At 49.5% G+C, this 15,666-nt stretch overlaps 1 protein-coding gene across 4 annotated transcripts in view; it reads left to right on the top strand.

Annotated features, from left to right (window-relative positions):
- The window catches only part of ST8SIA5 (ST8 alpha-N-acetyl-neuraminide alpha-2,8-sialyltransferase 5), an 88,896-nt gene that overhangs the window by 39,766 nt on the left and 33,464 nt on the right, over positions 1–15,666 (top strand). For 3 of the 4 annotated variants that reach the window (XM_061130718.1, XM_061130717.1, XM_061130716.1), the window contains one exon: positions 1,413–1,520. The exons of the other annotated variant lie outside the window; for it this stretch is intronic. In XM_061130718.1, the coding sequence (XP_060986701.1) occupies positions 1,413–1,520 (108 nt within the window). The remainder of the gene's footprint in view (positions 1–1,412; positions 1,521–15,666) is intronic. 4 annotated transcript variants of the gene reach the window in all.

The raw sequence follows: 15,666 nt of genomic DNA, 5'->3' as shown, positions 1-15,666 counted from the left end.
AGGGGTTTAAGAGTTTTATGTTTGTTTGTTTGATTTATTCTCCACTTGCACGGTGAAGTTTATCCCACGTGCCAGAGTCTTTGATGGGACTTGAATATTCACATTCAAAGGCAAAGCCAGCCTCTCGGAGGTGCACTGGGGCTCGGTGTGGGGGGCAGGGGTTCCCTACAGCGGAAGTTTGGCAATGTCTGGAGACAGTTCTGGTCATCACAGCAGGAGGGTAGGGGAGGAGGTGCTGCTGGCCTGGAGGGTAGAAACCAGGGATCTGCTCACCAGGGGAGCACAGGACAGCCCCCCAACAAGCACTGTGCAGCCCTTTGCAAATGGCAGCAGTGCCAGACCAACGCCCTGGTGATGGGGCGGCAGCACCCCTTTGGTCTGTAGCCTTCTCTTCGGACCTGGGCAGGTTCCCGCTGAGAAACCCAACCATGGCCAAAGCTTTGGGGCAGCATGGCTGGGACCAGGCGTGCACAGTTAGCCTCTTTTCAGGTCTACCCAACTGTTTTCAGCCTAGTATCTCCGTGCATGAGGCCAGCAGTGCAGAGCACCTCTGGGTCAAGCCTCCTGCCATCTGTCTGTCTGGGGGGCAGGTAGAAGGCCCAGCTTGCTTGGGCTTAAGGCAGGGGCCCTGGGTGCGTGGAGGTGGGTAGTAGCTAATGTTCCTTAAGAACTTAAAGCAATTTTCCTGCCCGCCACTCCATTTTGCACCCTCACCTTCAGTGGCCCTGGTACTGCACCTTCCAAAGCTTTCTACATCTGTGCCTGGAGAATAGATTTGCTTCTTACAAGCAGTCAGGGCTCCTCTCTCTGGCCTAAGGCAAGTGACCCATCTGCTTTTGCTCTTCCAAATTGTTGTCGCTGGCCCCCTTCTATGCCTTCTCTCCAGCCATGCTCAGGCCCTTGTTATGCCTTTGCTGCATTTCAGTCAGGCTGGGGGAGGGAGCAAAGAGAACCAGGTGTGTTGAGTTCATCTCTTAAGCAAGAGGCCTGGCCTTATGTACTGGAAAACTAGACTTCATTAAAAGCTTTGCTGTGTGTCTGGCCTCAGAGGAAGGTGAAGAGCTGATGAGCTGGAGTGAGTTGCTAGAGGTGGAATTGAAGGATGCACCAGACAGAGGGTAGGGGAGCTCTGTGACCTTGATCTCACTAAGCCTCAGTGTCTCTGCATGTATGACAACGTGTACCCCCCACCTGCCCATCCAGGTGAACTGAGGGCACGGATGTGGACCAGCAGAGAACCCTGTAAAGGACCCTGGTTTATTATGGTCATCCTTCTGCATGGACAGCACTCTCGTCTCCACTAGGCGTGGTCAAGGCGATGTGTCACGTGGCACACGCTGGACCGCGGCTCCTGGGTGACGGGCTTACCCAGCACGTGAGCATGAGTACCGACTGCCTCGTTCTCTTGCCAGAGGCCTCCAGTTTGGTTGGCAGAGTGGCGACCAGCTGGCCAATTGGACGGGGCTCTTTAATGTCACGGACGACTCGGCAGTGCAGAGCGGCAGTGACTCCAGTTCCAGGTACAGACCCCCGGTGAACAACCAGGGAGGGGGGAAGCTCTTCTCCGGGCGACCCTGCAGCCTCTGCCCCTCCAGGCTGCCCTCAGGGAAGAAGCGGTCTCAGTGCAACGGCCCAGAGCTCCCCCTGGGATCTGACCTGGGCTGCTTAGATAGGAGGGTGAGGGCCAGGACCCAACCAGAGCAAAGCAGGGACTTACTGCCCCCTCTTTTGGAATGAGGGTGGGGGGTGATGGAGTGGGAGTCTGGGTCTCCAGTCTCCACTTGAGGTGGGGGCCATATTCCACCCCTTCTGGAAGAGGAGTGTAGGTGTGTATTGGGATGGCATTGGGGTGGGCAAAGACCATTGGCTTCCTGCTCCTCTGAAATCCACTGAGCAGGCCGTCCCTCCTCTGCCCAGCCTTGGCTGGGCTGACCTTGGCTGTACTAATTTGCTCAGTTGTGTCCAACCCTATGGACTGTAGCCCACCAGGTTCTGTGCGTGGGATTCTCCAGGCAAGAATACTGGAGAGGGTTGCCATTTCCTCCTCCAGAGGATCTTCTCAAACCAGGGGTCGAACCCGCATCTCTTATGTCTCCTGCATTGGCAGACGGGCTTTTTACCACTAGTGCCAGCTAGGAAGTCCTTGACCTTCGTTGGGGAAGAACCATTTTCATCAAGATATGATACTGAGAACTGACATTTATACCATCACATGGTTATTTCTTCTTGATCTGCTATACTGTTTGGAGCTAAAATCAGGAATGAGGGGCATTCTGTATATCCAGGAGAAGGAACTGTTTGTAGAACAAATGAAAACAGAGTATTCGCAGGTGGAACCCACTCATTGCGGGGTAGGGGTGGGGTGCGGCGGGGGTGGTCATTTTGGGGAATTTTTTCAGACAAGGTGGGATGCTCTCTCTGCTTGAAGGTGGGTGTGGCTGCAACCTGCCCACTAAGGGTTTCTCGGGGCTAAGTTGTTTGGTTTCTTAATTTTTGCCTTTCCAAGTGCAGGCTAACTATAGATTAATTTCCCTGGGAAAGAGGCCTGGGTTTTTGTTGCTGTTAATATTGACACTAAAACATCAAACTGACCCTGCAGAAGAGAAGTAGTATGTTTTTCAGGGGCTTCAATATGCATGATTTTATCCAATGCTTTGAAAAAGGGAGGATGTAGCTCCAATGTCAGACGCTGACGGGGGAGGTGAACAGACAGGCCTTGGGGTGTGGGGCAGCCAAGGGCCATGGCCTAGGATCAGGGTCTTATTCTGACTCTTTAGGAGCCTGGTGCTGCTGCTGCTAAGTCGCTTCAGTCGTGTCCGACTCTGTGCGACCCCATAGATGGCAGCCCACCAGGCTCCTCTGTCCCTGGGATTCTCCAGGCAAGAACCCTGGAGTGGGTTGCCATTTCCTTCTCCAATGCATGAAAGTGAAAAGTGAAAGTGAAGTCTCTCAGTTGTGTCCGACTCTTCGCGACCCCATGGACTGCAGCCTACCAGGCTCCTCCGTCCATGGGATTTTCCAGGCAGGAGTACTGGAGTGGGGTGCCATTGCCTTCACTTTTGGAGCCTAGTTCTTTCCATATATCTGTGGTGGAAGCCCTGGCCTGCCACTTGGCACCTGGGATTGTCACCCAGTGAGAGTGACAAGTCCAGACTTGTCTGTTCCATATGTTGAGCTTCCAACATTGGCCCTTCTGCTGTGTGACCCGCCCAACCAGATGCCCCAGGGTGTCTAGGTAAGTCTGCAGGTGTCTGTCTCCCTGGGAAGGACTCCCTGAAGGGTTCACAGAGAGGGTTTGGCTAGAAAATCCTAATCAGCTGAGTAAGACGGGACAGCCCCTGGGAGGCTGTTCTGGGCAGATGCGGCTGGGGCTGAGACCACTGCACGGATTCTGTTTCTGATTTTTCCTACTGCCAGCAGCTTTTGTCTTTCTGTCCTTTCCCTGCAATTTTGTCTCTAATTTCTCTGCCTTTCTCACCCCACCTAGTCTCTCCTCGTCCTTTCTTCCTGCCACCCTCTCTGGGTCCACTTTTCTTTCTCAGTCCCTGCGTCCTGCCTCTCTCTCCTCCTCCCTCTCATCTCCCTTGCCCTTGATCCTCTCTCCCTCTCTCAGCAGCACAGGTCAGCCTCCCCCTCCCTGTCTCCCGGGGTCCCTTGGGTTCAGAGACACCGCCACTTCCATCAGGTGCCCTTTATTCAACATCGTCACCAGCTGAGTGGGTTTCCTTCCGGAGAGCCGCCGTTTGACCGAGAGCCCCCTGAGCCCCTGAATAAATGTGATGACCACATATTCCAAGTTCTTCTTGGGCACTGCCAACTCAGATCCCAATTTCTGATTGACCCCTAAACTCCCCACATAGGTGAGAAAACACAGTATGTCTTTCCCACGTGCAGAATATAATGGTTCATGTAATTAGAACCGACTCGTCTGTTGGAGATTCTTTTCTTTGGTGTGGGAGCAGCTTCTGCCTTCTTTAAAATGGACGGGACAGCTCCTCGCAGCAGATGTGTGGGACTTGGGGGAGGACCTGATGACACTGGGAAAGGACTCTGCCGAGTGAAAGTCCATCATCCCAGCAGACAATTGTCCGTGCCTGAAATATGGGATGAGCTTTGTGGTATTATTTGCCTACTGAATAATTCAGCGCATGCCATATTTTGCTATCTGTAGCTGTGTGGAGGGTTGAAGTGTGGTACACCGGAAGTCATTTATTATTAACACCCATTGGCAGGGAGGTCAGGAGTTACCATTTATAACAAAGGATAAAGAGGGGCAAAAAAAAGCAATGACTCATAAGTTATGTACTCAACCAGGAGCCACAAGGAGAAGGAGAAGGTCCAAATGATTGGTCTGGAACACTCCAAGCAGGACCACAAAGGAAATCCAGGCCAGATGGTGCTCATAAAGGCTGTGGCCAGGTCTTTACTTTGGACAGGAGCTGGGGGAAGTCCAGCTGGCAAGTGTGTGAGTTACAAAATATACATTGACATGTAGCTTTGTTAATTTCAGGTCTAGATCTAAAAGTGTCCAACAGGCATCTAAGGAGAACTGCTGTAGAGAGCAGATAGGAATAATTGGTAATCAGCAAGTGCTTCTATTTAAGTGGCTGCCTTGAAGGAGCAGGAAGGTCTTTGAAGAGAGTTCTCATCATCTTCAGATTAGGTGTTTATGTTTCTTCTCCCCACCTAGGCAGTGGTTGTGCTTCTCCCTCTTTGGATTTTCAGCACCCAGTATGGCACCAGCTCAATAAATGTTAATTGAATAAAGGATGAATTAAGCAAGGACAAAGTAAAGACTGTTGGTAAGAATTCGGACTTCAACGTTAGTGTGCCTGAATTCTCCCTTAGAAATTTATTTTTTTGGATTAAACCTCGTCTTCTCCTGGCAGTATCCTTGAAAATTAATCCCTGGGGAGGGGAAACATTTTGGAATCATAAACTCACAGTTTAGAATGACCAGAGAATTTTTTCTCTTGAGAGGAGCAGGTAGTCAGGAAGTCTGAGAATCTGGGTGGCAGGGTGGGAAAAAGGAGACTGAAGGTGGGGGTGTGTGTGTGGATAAAAGCAGAAGGCAATGAAGGCAGATGATATACTTTTGCAATAACTGACTGAGTGCTGCCTCTGCCCCCGCCACCCACCCCATCCCACCCCCCACTATGGAGTATGGCAGTTCTGAGAAGGGGAAGATGGGCAAGGGGAAGGGGGGGGTGAAGGGCTCTTGTTCTGTCAGCTCACTGCTTTGACTTCTCCAGCCTGGCCAGCTTCTTGCAAACCCAGTGGCCATCTGGAGGGCAGGGGAGGCATGGCGCCCACCTGCCAAAATGGGCAGGCAGCGCCCACTGCCTTCGGACACCACAGGGAAAGATCACCCAATCTTAGGGGCTGAGGGCAGCTGAGGCAGAAGTCCCCCAGGTGCTAACCTCAGCCTGGTCTGTAGTCACAGCTCAAAAGGCTTCACTCAGCTTCCATCAGATGGTTCCTGATCCATGTCCCAGTCCTTGTCCTCCTCCAGGATCCACTTCCCACTCACTCCACCACCTCCTGGAAGCTTTCCCTGATAGCCGCTTTCACTCCACGTTCTGTAAGATGTGTCTGCATCGGGATTGGGGGTGGAGGGTGAGTGAAAGTGAAAGTTGCTCAGTCGTGTCTGACTCTTTGCAACCCCGTGGACAGTCCATGGAATTCTCTAGGCCTGAATACTGGAGTGGGTCTATGCTTTCCCTTTCCCAGGGGATCTTCCCAACCCAGGAATCAAACCGGCATCTCCTGCATCGCAGGTGGATTCTTTACCAACTGAGTATGAGGGAAAGAAGCAATTTCTATCGTCACACACACAGAGAACTCCCCAGCAAGTACACACGAACCCCTCTGAGCTTGCTCAGGCCTTCCCTAAATCCCGAGGACGCTCCTGCACCAGAAAATGGGGCTGGACCGCCTGTGCGTGCAGTGTCAGGTCTGAACCTTCTTACTTCAGACCCAGCCCACAGGCAGCCCGTCCTCCCAGGGTGCATGCAACCTTGGCCCCCTGGTCCGGGACTGCATGGCAGGAGATGGTTTGCTAAGACAGGGAAGGACCACTTCTAGAGCAGAGCTGAGGACAGATTTTCCCTGCGCTGCTGGGCTTCCACTTGGGGTGCTGGGGACTTCCCGTGGGGAAGGAGGCTCCAGCACAGGAGTGGTGGGCAGGCCCCAAACTGGCAACACAGTCGCCTCTTTGCTCCGCAGAACGGCAGGCCGAGTGAATGTGTGTTTCTTTCTGAAAGAAAGAGCCTTTCTTTCTGGGTCAAGGTCTGCGTTCCGGGCAAGCGCGTATGCCTGGGGTGTGGAATCATCATATTTCAGAGCTGGAAGGAACTTGACTGAATTGAATTTAGCATTTTATTATGCTGTCTTGAATTGTTCCCTAATTGTTTCATGACAGTGTATAATTAGGGAATAAATTGTGTGATGCAGCTGGCGAGGGCTCCAGGAGCCTAGGGTACAAGTCGGAGGTGATTCTGTGAAGGGGAGGGACTTGGATTGGACGTGGACAGGCGATGATGCCATGACTGAGCGCTACTGGGGGCTGGCTGTGTGCCAGGCACGGTGCTGGGCGCCCGACACGCATTACCCTCAGACCTTTGGCAGGGAGGGTGCTGTCATTGCCCCCATTTTACAGATGAGGAACTGAGTCCCCACTTCCAGGTGGCGGTGGGTGGTGGAGCTGGAACACATCCCTTGCTCTGTAACCCTGAGTCCCAGCACTCGTGGGTCATGCAGAGGGATTCTACTTTCCGGGCTGTGGATAGACATCCAAGGTTGGGTTAGGTTGGGTCTCCTTGGCTGTCCTTGCCAAGTCGTCTCAGCTCCTGGCTGTTAGACTGGACTAAAATGACCTTATTGATCTAAGTAGGTAACTGACATGCACGTTTTCTCCCAGCGCTGTCATGAGCACTATAGGCAAGAAAAGACAATCATTAGGGTCTCTCATCCCCTCCTCTCCTATCTCTTTCCCACTTTTGACCTTCTGCGCTCTCCTTCATCCCCAGCCTATATGCTTTGTGCTCCTGCTGTCTCCTCTTGGGGGTCCTGGATTTCAAAGAGGAGCCCTGGGTTGCAAGGTTAGCCCAAGGGAAAGACTTTTCCACGGAGGACTTACGGAGGAGGTGTGGTGGCAGCTTTGAGGGGTGGGGTCTGCATGTCTGCATTTGAGTGCAGGCTGGCTTGGCATAAGCCTTTTGGGTCAATTTTTGCTTCTGGGGAAAAGGACATACATAAATAAATAAGAGATTGGGAGAGTAGACTGAATTTGGGGGTCACCTGCATCAACACAAGTATTGTGTGAGAATGAGATTATCGAGAGAGAGGATGCAGAGTGATCAGCAGTCTTTGGATGGAGTTGCCTCTTTATTTGGTTGAGTTTAAAATGGAAAAATTCTGCCTGTGGTTCTGATATGCTCCCTGGATGTTCTTTGCTTTTTGACTGCCAGATTTTTCTATGAATATCCCTTAAGTTTAGCAGATTATTTGGAATGAAACTACTTTTTTTTTAAAGATTCCTCATTCTATTAATTTATTTTAAATAATGGGTGAAAAATAAATAACCAGAACTCTTGGGCTCCCTCTAAGTAAGATGGCACTGCTTCTCCCTTTCCTCCCACACACCCGGTGTGGGCTTCTGGTGGCAGATAGAGGAGGCCGAATGTGAAGGCGGGGCTGTTGGGCCCCCGAGAGGCCTCGGATGGTGTCGTTCTGTGAGCTCTCCTGGCCACCAAGCTTTGTGGCCCTTGGCTGTGTCTGAATTGAGTCTCCTGGTCCAATAACCACTGGCATGAGCCTTTCTGTGCCTCAGTTGCCTCCTCCTCTGTCAAACTCCCACTTTGCTCAGCCACCAGAGGGGTCCCCTGGGTGGGTGCACAGCTAGGCAGGAGGTGTTCCCCTTGGGGCCGGCTTTTCACATCAGATGACCCTGGCCCCACCCCTTTCTCACCCCCGAGTCAGCTCCTCAGACCCTCTGTTCCTCCCTCCAGCAGTCCGTTCTTCCTCTTCTCCTTCACGGCTCCCACGCTTCTTCCTCCTGGACCATCATCAAGAATTTAATACTAGTCCCTTAGCAAAGACAGGAGGCTGCAGAAAGGAGTGAGAACGGAAGGAAATGTAGAATGGAAAGGACAGGGCTCTGGGGTCTGGTTGGAGGACCAGCATCCATCTGGGAATCAGTTTAGGGGATTCTTAGAAGGGAAGGCACCAAGGCTCTCCAGGTGCCCACTCCATGTAGCCATGCATAGCCTGCAACTGCTTCTTCGATGGCTGTGGAGGCTGTGCTGGGACCATGGGCAGTGGGGCTTCTGGAGCCTCTAAGGGAGGCCGGTCCTTTACTGGGACTGCAAACCTCCCCTCCCTCACGCTAGAACACTTCTAGAACCTCCTAGAACACTTCTAGAACCTCCTAGAACACTTCCACCTACTCTTCGTCCAGCAGTTCCTTCACACGTCAGGGGATCCCATTCTCTCTACCTCACCTGAGACCCACTCTTCATACGCTCACTGTCTTTGTGCTGGCTGCTGTGATGAAATACCACACACCAGGAGGCTCATCAACAGGGATTTGCTTTCCGCAGTTCTTGAGGCTGGGAGTCTGAGCCTGCGTGGTCGCCAGCACGGTCGGGTGAGGACCCTGTTCCGGGTGGCGGACTTGTGTCCTCACATGGTGGAAGGAGCTAAAGAACTCTCTGGGGCCTATTTTATAAAGGCACAAATCCCATTCAGGGGTCACCATCCTCATGACCTCATGACCCCCGAAGGCCCCACCTCCTGATATCATCACCTTGGGGGTTAGGGTTCCAGCATATGAATTTCGGGGGGACACGCATTCAGCTCAGCGAACGCACCCGCTCCTTCACTTTGAGCCTCCAGTCTCTGCCTCCAGCACCTCCTACTTCCGGTCTTGCCTCAACCCACACCCGTGGGGCTCTCGCCTCCCTTGCCTCCGGCTGCCGTTGAATGACATAGGGACCTCCCCGGGCTCCTGTTGTCTTGAACACCATCAGTATCTGGGGACCAAGTGGTGTATGCGAGAGACATTGGCTTCATCTTCTCCCAGCGTCACTGCTGGGGCTCAAAGTATTGTAGCCCCCAGTGAATTCCATGGTCCAGATGGAGATCGGGAGGGGGGTTCAGGCCAGACAGGGGAGCCCTCTGTGGGGCAGGCTCATGGGGAAGGGCTAGGAGGAATGACAGGGCCAGACTTTGCACCCTAGACCCGGGGCATGCTGAAACGAGGCCCCCTCAGCCTGCAAAGCTGGAGCCCAGGCCTGTGTGGGAGGAGGGGACCCAGTATTCAACAGTTGCAGTCATGTTTGCATTTGCCTTCTCACTTAACAGGGGCCATCACCTGCTGATCAGGCAGCCAGTGCTGCCCAGCCCTGCCCCCCACCTCCCCAAGGGCACAGAGATGGGGCAGGATGGATGCAGCCTGGCGCCAGCATCGGACTTGACTGCCGGAAGCCAAGTGGCATCTGAGCTGAGCTGGGCTCCTGATGTGACCGGCGGTGACTATTTATACCTGTGAGGTGTCCTGCCAGCATCTCCTCCCCTTTGAACTGGGTAGAGATCATCTTTCCAGAATTGAAAGAAGAGATAGTGACTAGCTCATCTTGAGAGGCTCATGGAGTTAGGGAGGCTGGAGAAACTGCTACTCTCAGTCTTCTAGTAGCTCAAGGGAATGCTTGAGATATTTAGAGAAAGAGCCGTGGCTTAAAAGGGCATTTGTTAGTGATTTTCAATAATAAGAGTCATAACCCCATTACAGAAAGTGTATAAAAATGTAGAAAAGTATTTTTTTTAAATCATCATAATCTTGTCCTTAGAGCAACCTACTATTAATATCTTGTTACGTCCTTTCCCATGTGCTCGCATATGTATATATAATTTTTTTGGGGGGAGATCATAGTTTTGTAGCTTGCTTTTTTCACTCAGTATTATCATGTAATCGTTTTCTCATGCACAAACATTTCAGCATCATTTTGATGTCTGCATGATGATCAGTATCCTGACCAAACGGATTTCTATGGCTTCCTCCAGAATGCCGTCCTCGGGCCTCCTCTCAGAAGCAGAACCGAGGAGTGACCCAGTGTGGTGGTGCTTCTTACAGTCTTATTTCCTCAAGTCGTTTATCTTTAGAGACTGAGATGGAACAGCACAGCCTTCTAAAAGCAAAGCCCAGATAGGCTGGAGAAAGAAGCAAGGGCTATTAGATCCATTTTTTTCAGATGGAAAAACGAGGCTTTAGACCTCAGCCTGGAGTGATTGTAATTACCTGGCTAAGGTACCACATGCAGTGTTTTCAGAATGCCTGGGATTTTTTTCAATCATCAGGTGTGGTAAGACACACAGATGTGGAAATGACTGTCAAGAAGGAAGAGGTTTTTATACTTACAGATCCTGAAAAATGGGAAGCACACCATACCAGGTCGGGTCACACGGGAAGGCACCAGCATCAGCCAAGAAGCAGAAGGAGCAAAAGGGGAAAAGTGGACAAGAGCCTTTATTGTGGTTTCTATGTAAGGAACGGATGAGGCAGGCACACGGGCTTAAGACTGGCTTGTTTAAATAATTTCAGTGGGCTCTGGGGCAGAGAGCTGCCCCAAGTTGTCTGGTAGCTGGCCTGTGGGTGACTAGGGCAGAGGACTAGGTGGTCCTAAGTGTGCGAGGAGGAGAAAGAGGAGGAGCAGGTGGTGGCGGACTGTGAGCTCTGGACTGCTTGGTTTGCACATGAAAGGTGCGCTCACAGGGTTGTTGTTTTTTTTTTTTTTTCCACCATATCTAGGAATTGACTATCTCTAGGAGACGCAGTCTCTCTGGGGCCAGGAAGGCCCCAGATTTCAAAGCATCAGAAACACAGTTAATCCATGGAGTTTGCAGCAGAGATGGGTGATCAGGGATATCCCTACGTCAAAGCAGAACTCAGCATGGGCTTTACCCTCAGGGTGATGGGGGAGAGGTTTCCTAATAGCAGCAGAAGGAGAATGGCAGCCAGTCCAGATGGTGGGGAGCTTCTGAGTTATCCATTTCTTTCTCAGCTCTGTCATCCACCAGCTGAGGGGCTGTAAGCACGTCTCTGACTCAATGGGCATCCACTGGCAGGTCTTGTCCTTTCAGGGCAGGAGAAAGGCAAAGAAGGGGAATAGACATTTTCTGGGCACTTACTGTGTGCCAGACGCTATACTAATGCTTTCTTTGAAATTCTCATCATTATCTTATCTTGTCACAGGTGTACTTCGTTTTTTATGCTGATTTTGCAAATGAGGAAACTAAGGCTCATGGAAGTGATGGGCCCCTGGTTAGGGATGGGCAAAGAAGGATGTGAACCTATTCCGAAACCCTTGCCATCTAATAGCCACGAAACACAGCATGTGAGACCATTTGGAATCACTGAACTGCCAAGTGATGATATTGGGGATTCAAGAGAAAGGGACACTGAGTGGAGGCTGGCAGAGGGAAAGTGAGGATGGCCTTGTGAAGGTGACGAAGGGGCTGGCTGATCAAAGGGAGGTGCTGATTGGTGTTAACTTCTTCGAGAGTTTCTCTTGTTTGCTGTGCTTAGTCCTTCAGCCGTGTCCGACTCTTTGTGACCCCATGGACTACAGCCCGCCAGGGCCCTCTGTCCATGGGGATTCTCCAGGCAGAATCCTGGCATGGGTGCCATGCCCTCCTCCAGGGGATCTTTCCCACTCAGGGATCAAACCCAGGTCTCCCACATTGCAGGCAGATTCTTTACTCTCTCAGCCACCAGGGAAGCTGGTAAACATTCTCTTGTTTATGGATCATTCATAAAATTGTTCTGGCTTGGTTAGTTAAGTGGGAAACACTGAGGAAACTTTGGGATCGCTTTTTAGTACTGAATGGGACTTCAGATACCACCTCATTCAAATTATTTAGGAGGAGAAAAAAGAGGCTCAGAGAGACAAACTGATTTACTCAAGGCCACACGGCTGGTTTAGAGGCATATCCTGGGTGTGTCTGCAAGTGTCCCAACTCCTGAGAACCCTAGCATAAGTGCCCTCTTAATTATCTTCTACATCATCAGAATCTGGAACTTTTCTTAGTAGCAGCCTGAGATCATGGCTTCAGATGACCCAGTGGACTCCCAAGGGCTTGGTGTCACTGGCTGTGGTTGCAAGTGACGATCTTTGTGATAAGACACCAGACCTCACTTACTGTTGTGTGATGGAAAAATGACCTAAGTTAGAGACAAGGTCATGGACTTTTTTTTAGCCCCAGGCTGACACCTTGTTCTTAGTTGCAAATAACAGAAACCATTTTAGTTAAAGCAGAAAGGGATTGATTAAGGGTAAGGCTAGCACAGAATCACCAGGAAAGCTGAAGAAAGACTCCAGGCCAGCTTCCAAGAATGTCTCTGCAAACTGCATTGTGAAACTGGGCCACCGTGGAAGCCTCTGATAAAATCGTGAAGGTGCAGCCATCACTGCAATTTCCAAGAGCCATGCCACCTCTGCCACATTCTGCCCCAGGGAAACAATGCCTTGAGCCTTGACATTCTTATAGAACATGGCTCTGAATCAGTCTCATGCTACTGATTGTGAAAGTGTTAGTTGCTCAGTTGTGTCTGACTCTTTGCAATCCCGTGGACTGTAGACCACTAGGCTCCTATGTCCCTGGAAAGAATTTTCACAGGCAAGAATACTGGAATGAGTTGCCATTCCCTTCTCCAGGGGATCTTCCTGACCCAGGGATCAAACCTGGGTCTCCTGCTTTGCAGACTGATTTTGTACCTTCTGAGCCTCCAGGGAAGCTACTGACTGGTTGAACCTAAATTACATGGAGGACCCTAGCTACAAAGGAGTCTAGGAAATGTAGTTTTTAGCTTTCTTGTTTCTGTAGTGCAAATGTGCAGAGATAACAAAGACAGATTTCACATGTTTCAGATACTCCTCATTTGGAAAGGGAAATAGATATATAAACAGACAATTATAATACAATGGTATCTGCTCTAATTAAGAGAAAATGTATAGAATAACCTGAGAGTGAGCATTAGAAAAGTCTTCCCAGAAGTGGGGGCATTTGAAGTAGGTACTGAAGGATCAATATGAGTTTGCCAAGTGAGAAAGACAATGAAAAGAGTTGTAAACATAAAGGAAACAGAAAAAGGAGAGTGATATTTTAGGATCTTCAGTGCCTCAGTTCAGTTCAGTAGCTCAGGCTTGTCTGACTCTTTGCGACCCCATGGACTGCAGCACGCCAGACCTCCCTGTCCATCACCAACTCCCAGAGTTTACTCAAACACATGTCCATTGAGTCAGTGATGCCATCCAATCATCTCATGCTCTGTCATCCCCTTCTCTTCCTGCCTTCAATCTTTCCCAGAATCAGGGTCTTTTCAAATGAGTTATTTCTTCACATCAAGTTGTCCAAGTATTGGAGTTTCAGCTTCAGCATCAGTCCTTCCAATGAATATTTAGGACTGATTTCATTTAGGATGGACTGGTTGGGTCTCCTTGCAATCCAAGGGACTCTCAAGAGTCTTCTCCAACATCACAGTTTAAAAGCATCAATTTTTTGGCGCTTAGCTTTGTTTATAGTCCAACTCTCACATCCATACATGACTACTGGAAAAACTATAGCCTTGACTAGACGGACCTTTGTTGGCAAAGTAATGTCTCTGCTTTTTAATATGCTATCTAGGTTAGTCATAACTTTTCTTCCAAGGAGCAAGCATCTTTTAATTTCATGGCTGAAGTCACCATCTGTAGTGATTTTGGAGCCCCCCAAAATAAACTCTGTCACTGTTTCCACTGTTTCCCCATCTATTTCCCATGAAGTGATGGGACCAGATGCCATGATCTTCGTTTTCAGAATGTTGAGTTTTAAGCCAACACTTTCACTCTCCTCTTTCACTTTCATCAAGAGGTTCTTTAGTTCTTCTTCACTTTCTGCCGTAAGGGTGGTGTCACCTGCATGTCTGAGGTTATTGATATTTCTCCCGGCAATCTTGATTTCAGCTTGTGCTTCATCCAACCCAGTGTTTCTCATGATGTACTCTGCATATAAATTAAATAAGCAGGGTGACAATATGCAGCCTTAAGAGACTCCTTTCCTGATTTGGAACCAGTCTGTTGTTCCATGTCCAGTTCTAACTGTTGCTTCCTGATTTGCATACAGATTTCTCAGGAGGTAGGTCAGGTGGTCTGGTATTCCCAGCTCTTGAAGAATTTTCCACAGTTTGTTGTGATCCACATAGTCAAAGGCTTTGGCATAGTCAATAAAGCAGAAGTAGATGTTTTTCTGGAACTCTTTTTCTTTTTTGATGATCCAGCAGATGTTGGCAATTTGATCTCTGGTTCCTCTGACTTTTCTAAATCCAGCTTGAACATCTGGAAGTTCACAGTTCACATACTGTTGAAGCCTGGCCTGGAGTATTTTGAGCATTACTTTATGAAATCTGCTTAAATTCTTTTATAACATGAAAAGTGGGAGATGATTTATTTTGTATGGATAGGAATCAATTTGTTGTGTAAAATATTTTTAATATTCTAAAATATATTTAAAATGTCTTAAATGTATGATCATAATATTTAAAATTAAATTATAGTAAAATAATAAAGAACAAATATTTACAAATATAATAGTTTTAAAGTATTAAGTATGAAGTTATACTTTAAATTATTTAAAATACAAGTTGTTTAAAAAGAAGCCAATTAATTGGATAAATATCTCAGTATTTCTAAAGCAGCACAGACATAAGTTTGTCTATAGAAGTTAGTGAGAATATATGTGAAATAGCTGCTGCCACGTTTTGGGAAAGTTTGTGGGAAATGCTCAAGGACTGACTTTATTTTAAATCCTTGGTTGTGGCTTGCAGGGCCCAGCTGCAGTCCTGGGGCTCCACCCTGACCTCTGGCTCTCCAGGGCTAGCTGTAGTGAGGCCTCTGCCCCAAGTTTGAAACTGAGCCTGTAGATTTCTTGATTGTGAGCTCTCCTGGGATCCCACCCTCACAGCTTCATTAGCCCCGGTGTCTTCCGATGACCTTTAGAAAGAGAGGCCATGAGGAGAGGGTACACCTGGCCTCTGCCCTGGAGGCCCGTCTGCCTTCGTGGCCGAGTCTGGCAGGGAACTACCCGTGTTTTATCTTGGTGGTCACCCTCCCCGCCCCTCCCCACCCCACCCCAGTCAGCAGATGTTCCCTGGGCTGGTGTGAACTCTCAGGAGTGGCTGTAGGAGGTCAGAGGGCCCTTTCCAGGGGTCACCAACTGTCCTTATAAAGTGGGCAGACAAGAGCATCTTGACTGTATGCACTGCTTCGTGACCCAGCTTTGCCACCTGCCACCTACATGGCTCTGGGTAAGTGTGTTAACCCCCAGAGCCTGCTCTGGATGCTTGTGATGACCACTTATCTGGTGGGCTAGTGATACAGATTGGAAGAGGATATTATGTTTAATGAAATAAGCCAGACAAAGACTAATACTATATGGTGTCACTTATATGTGGAATCTAAAAAGTAATACAGGGTTTCCTAGATGGCTCAGTGGTAAAGAATCTGCCCACCAATGCAGGAGACACAAGAGACATGGATTTGATCCCTGGATTGGGAAGATCTCCTGGAAGAGGAGATGGCAACCCACTCCAGTATTTTTGCTTGGAAAATCCCATGGCCAGAGGAGCCTAGC

The sequence above is a fragment of the Dama dama genome, chromosome 27 (genome assembly GCF_033118175.1).
Source record: "Dama dama isolate Ldn47 chromosome 27, ASM3311817v1, whole genome shotgun sequence".
Classification (NCBI taxonomy): domain Eukaryota; kingdom Metazoa; phylum Chordata; class Mammalia; order Artiodactyla; family Cervidae; genus Dama; species Dama dama.
The sequence above is the reverse complement of the archived record's forward strand: the minus strand, read 5'-3'. Positions and strand labels throughout refer to the sequence as shown.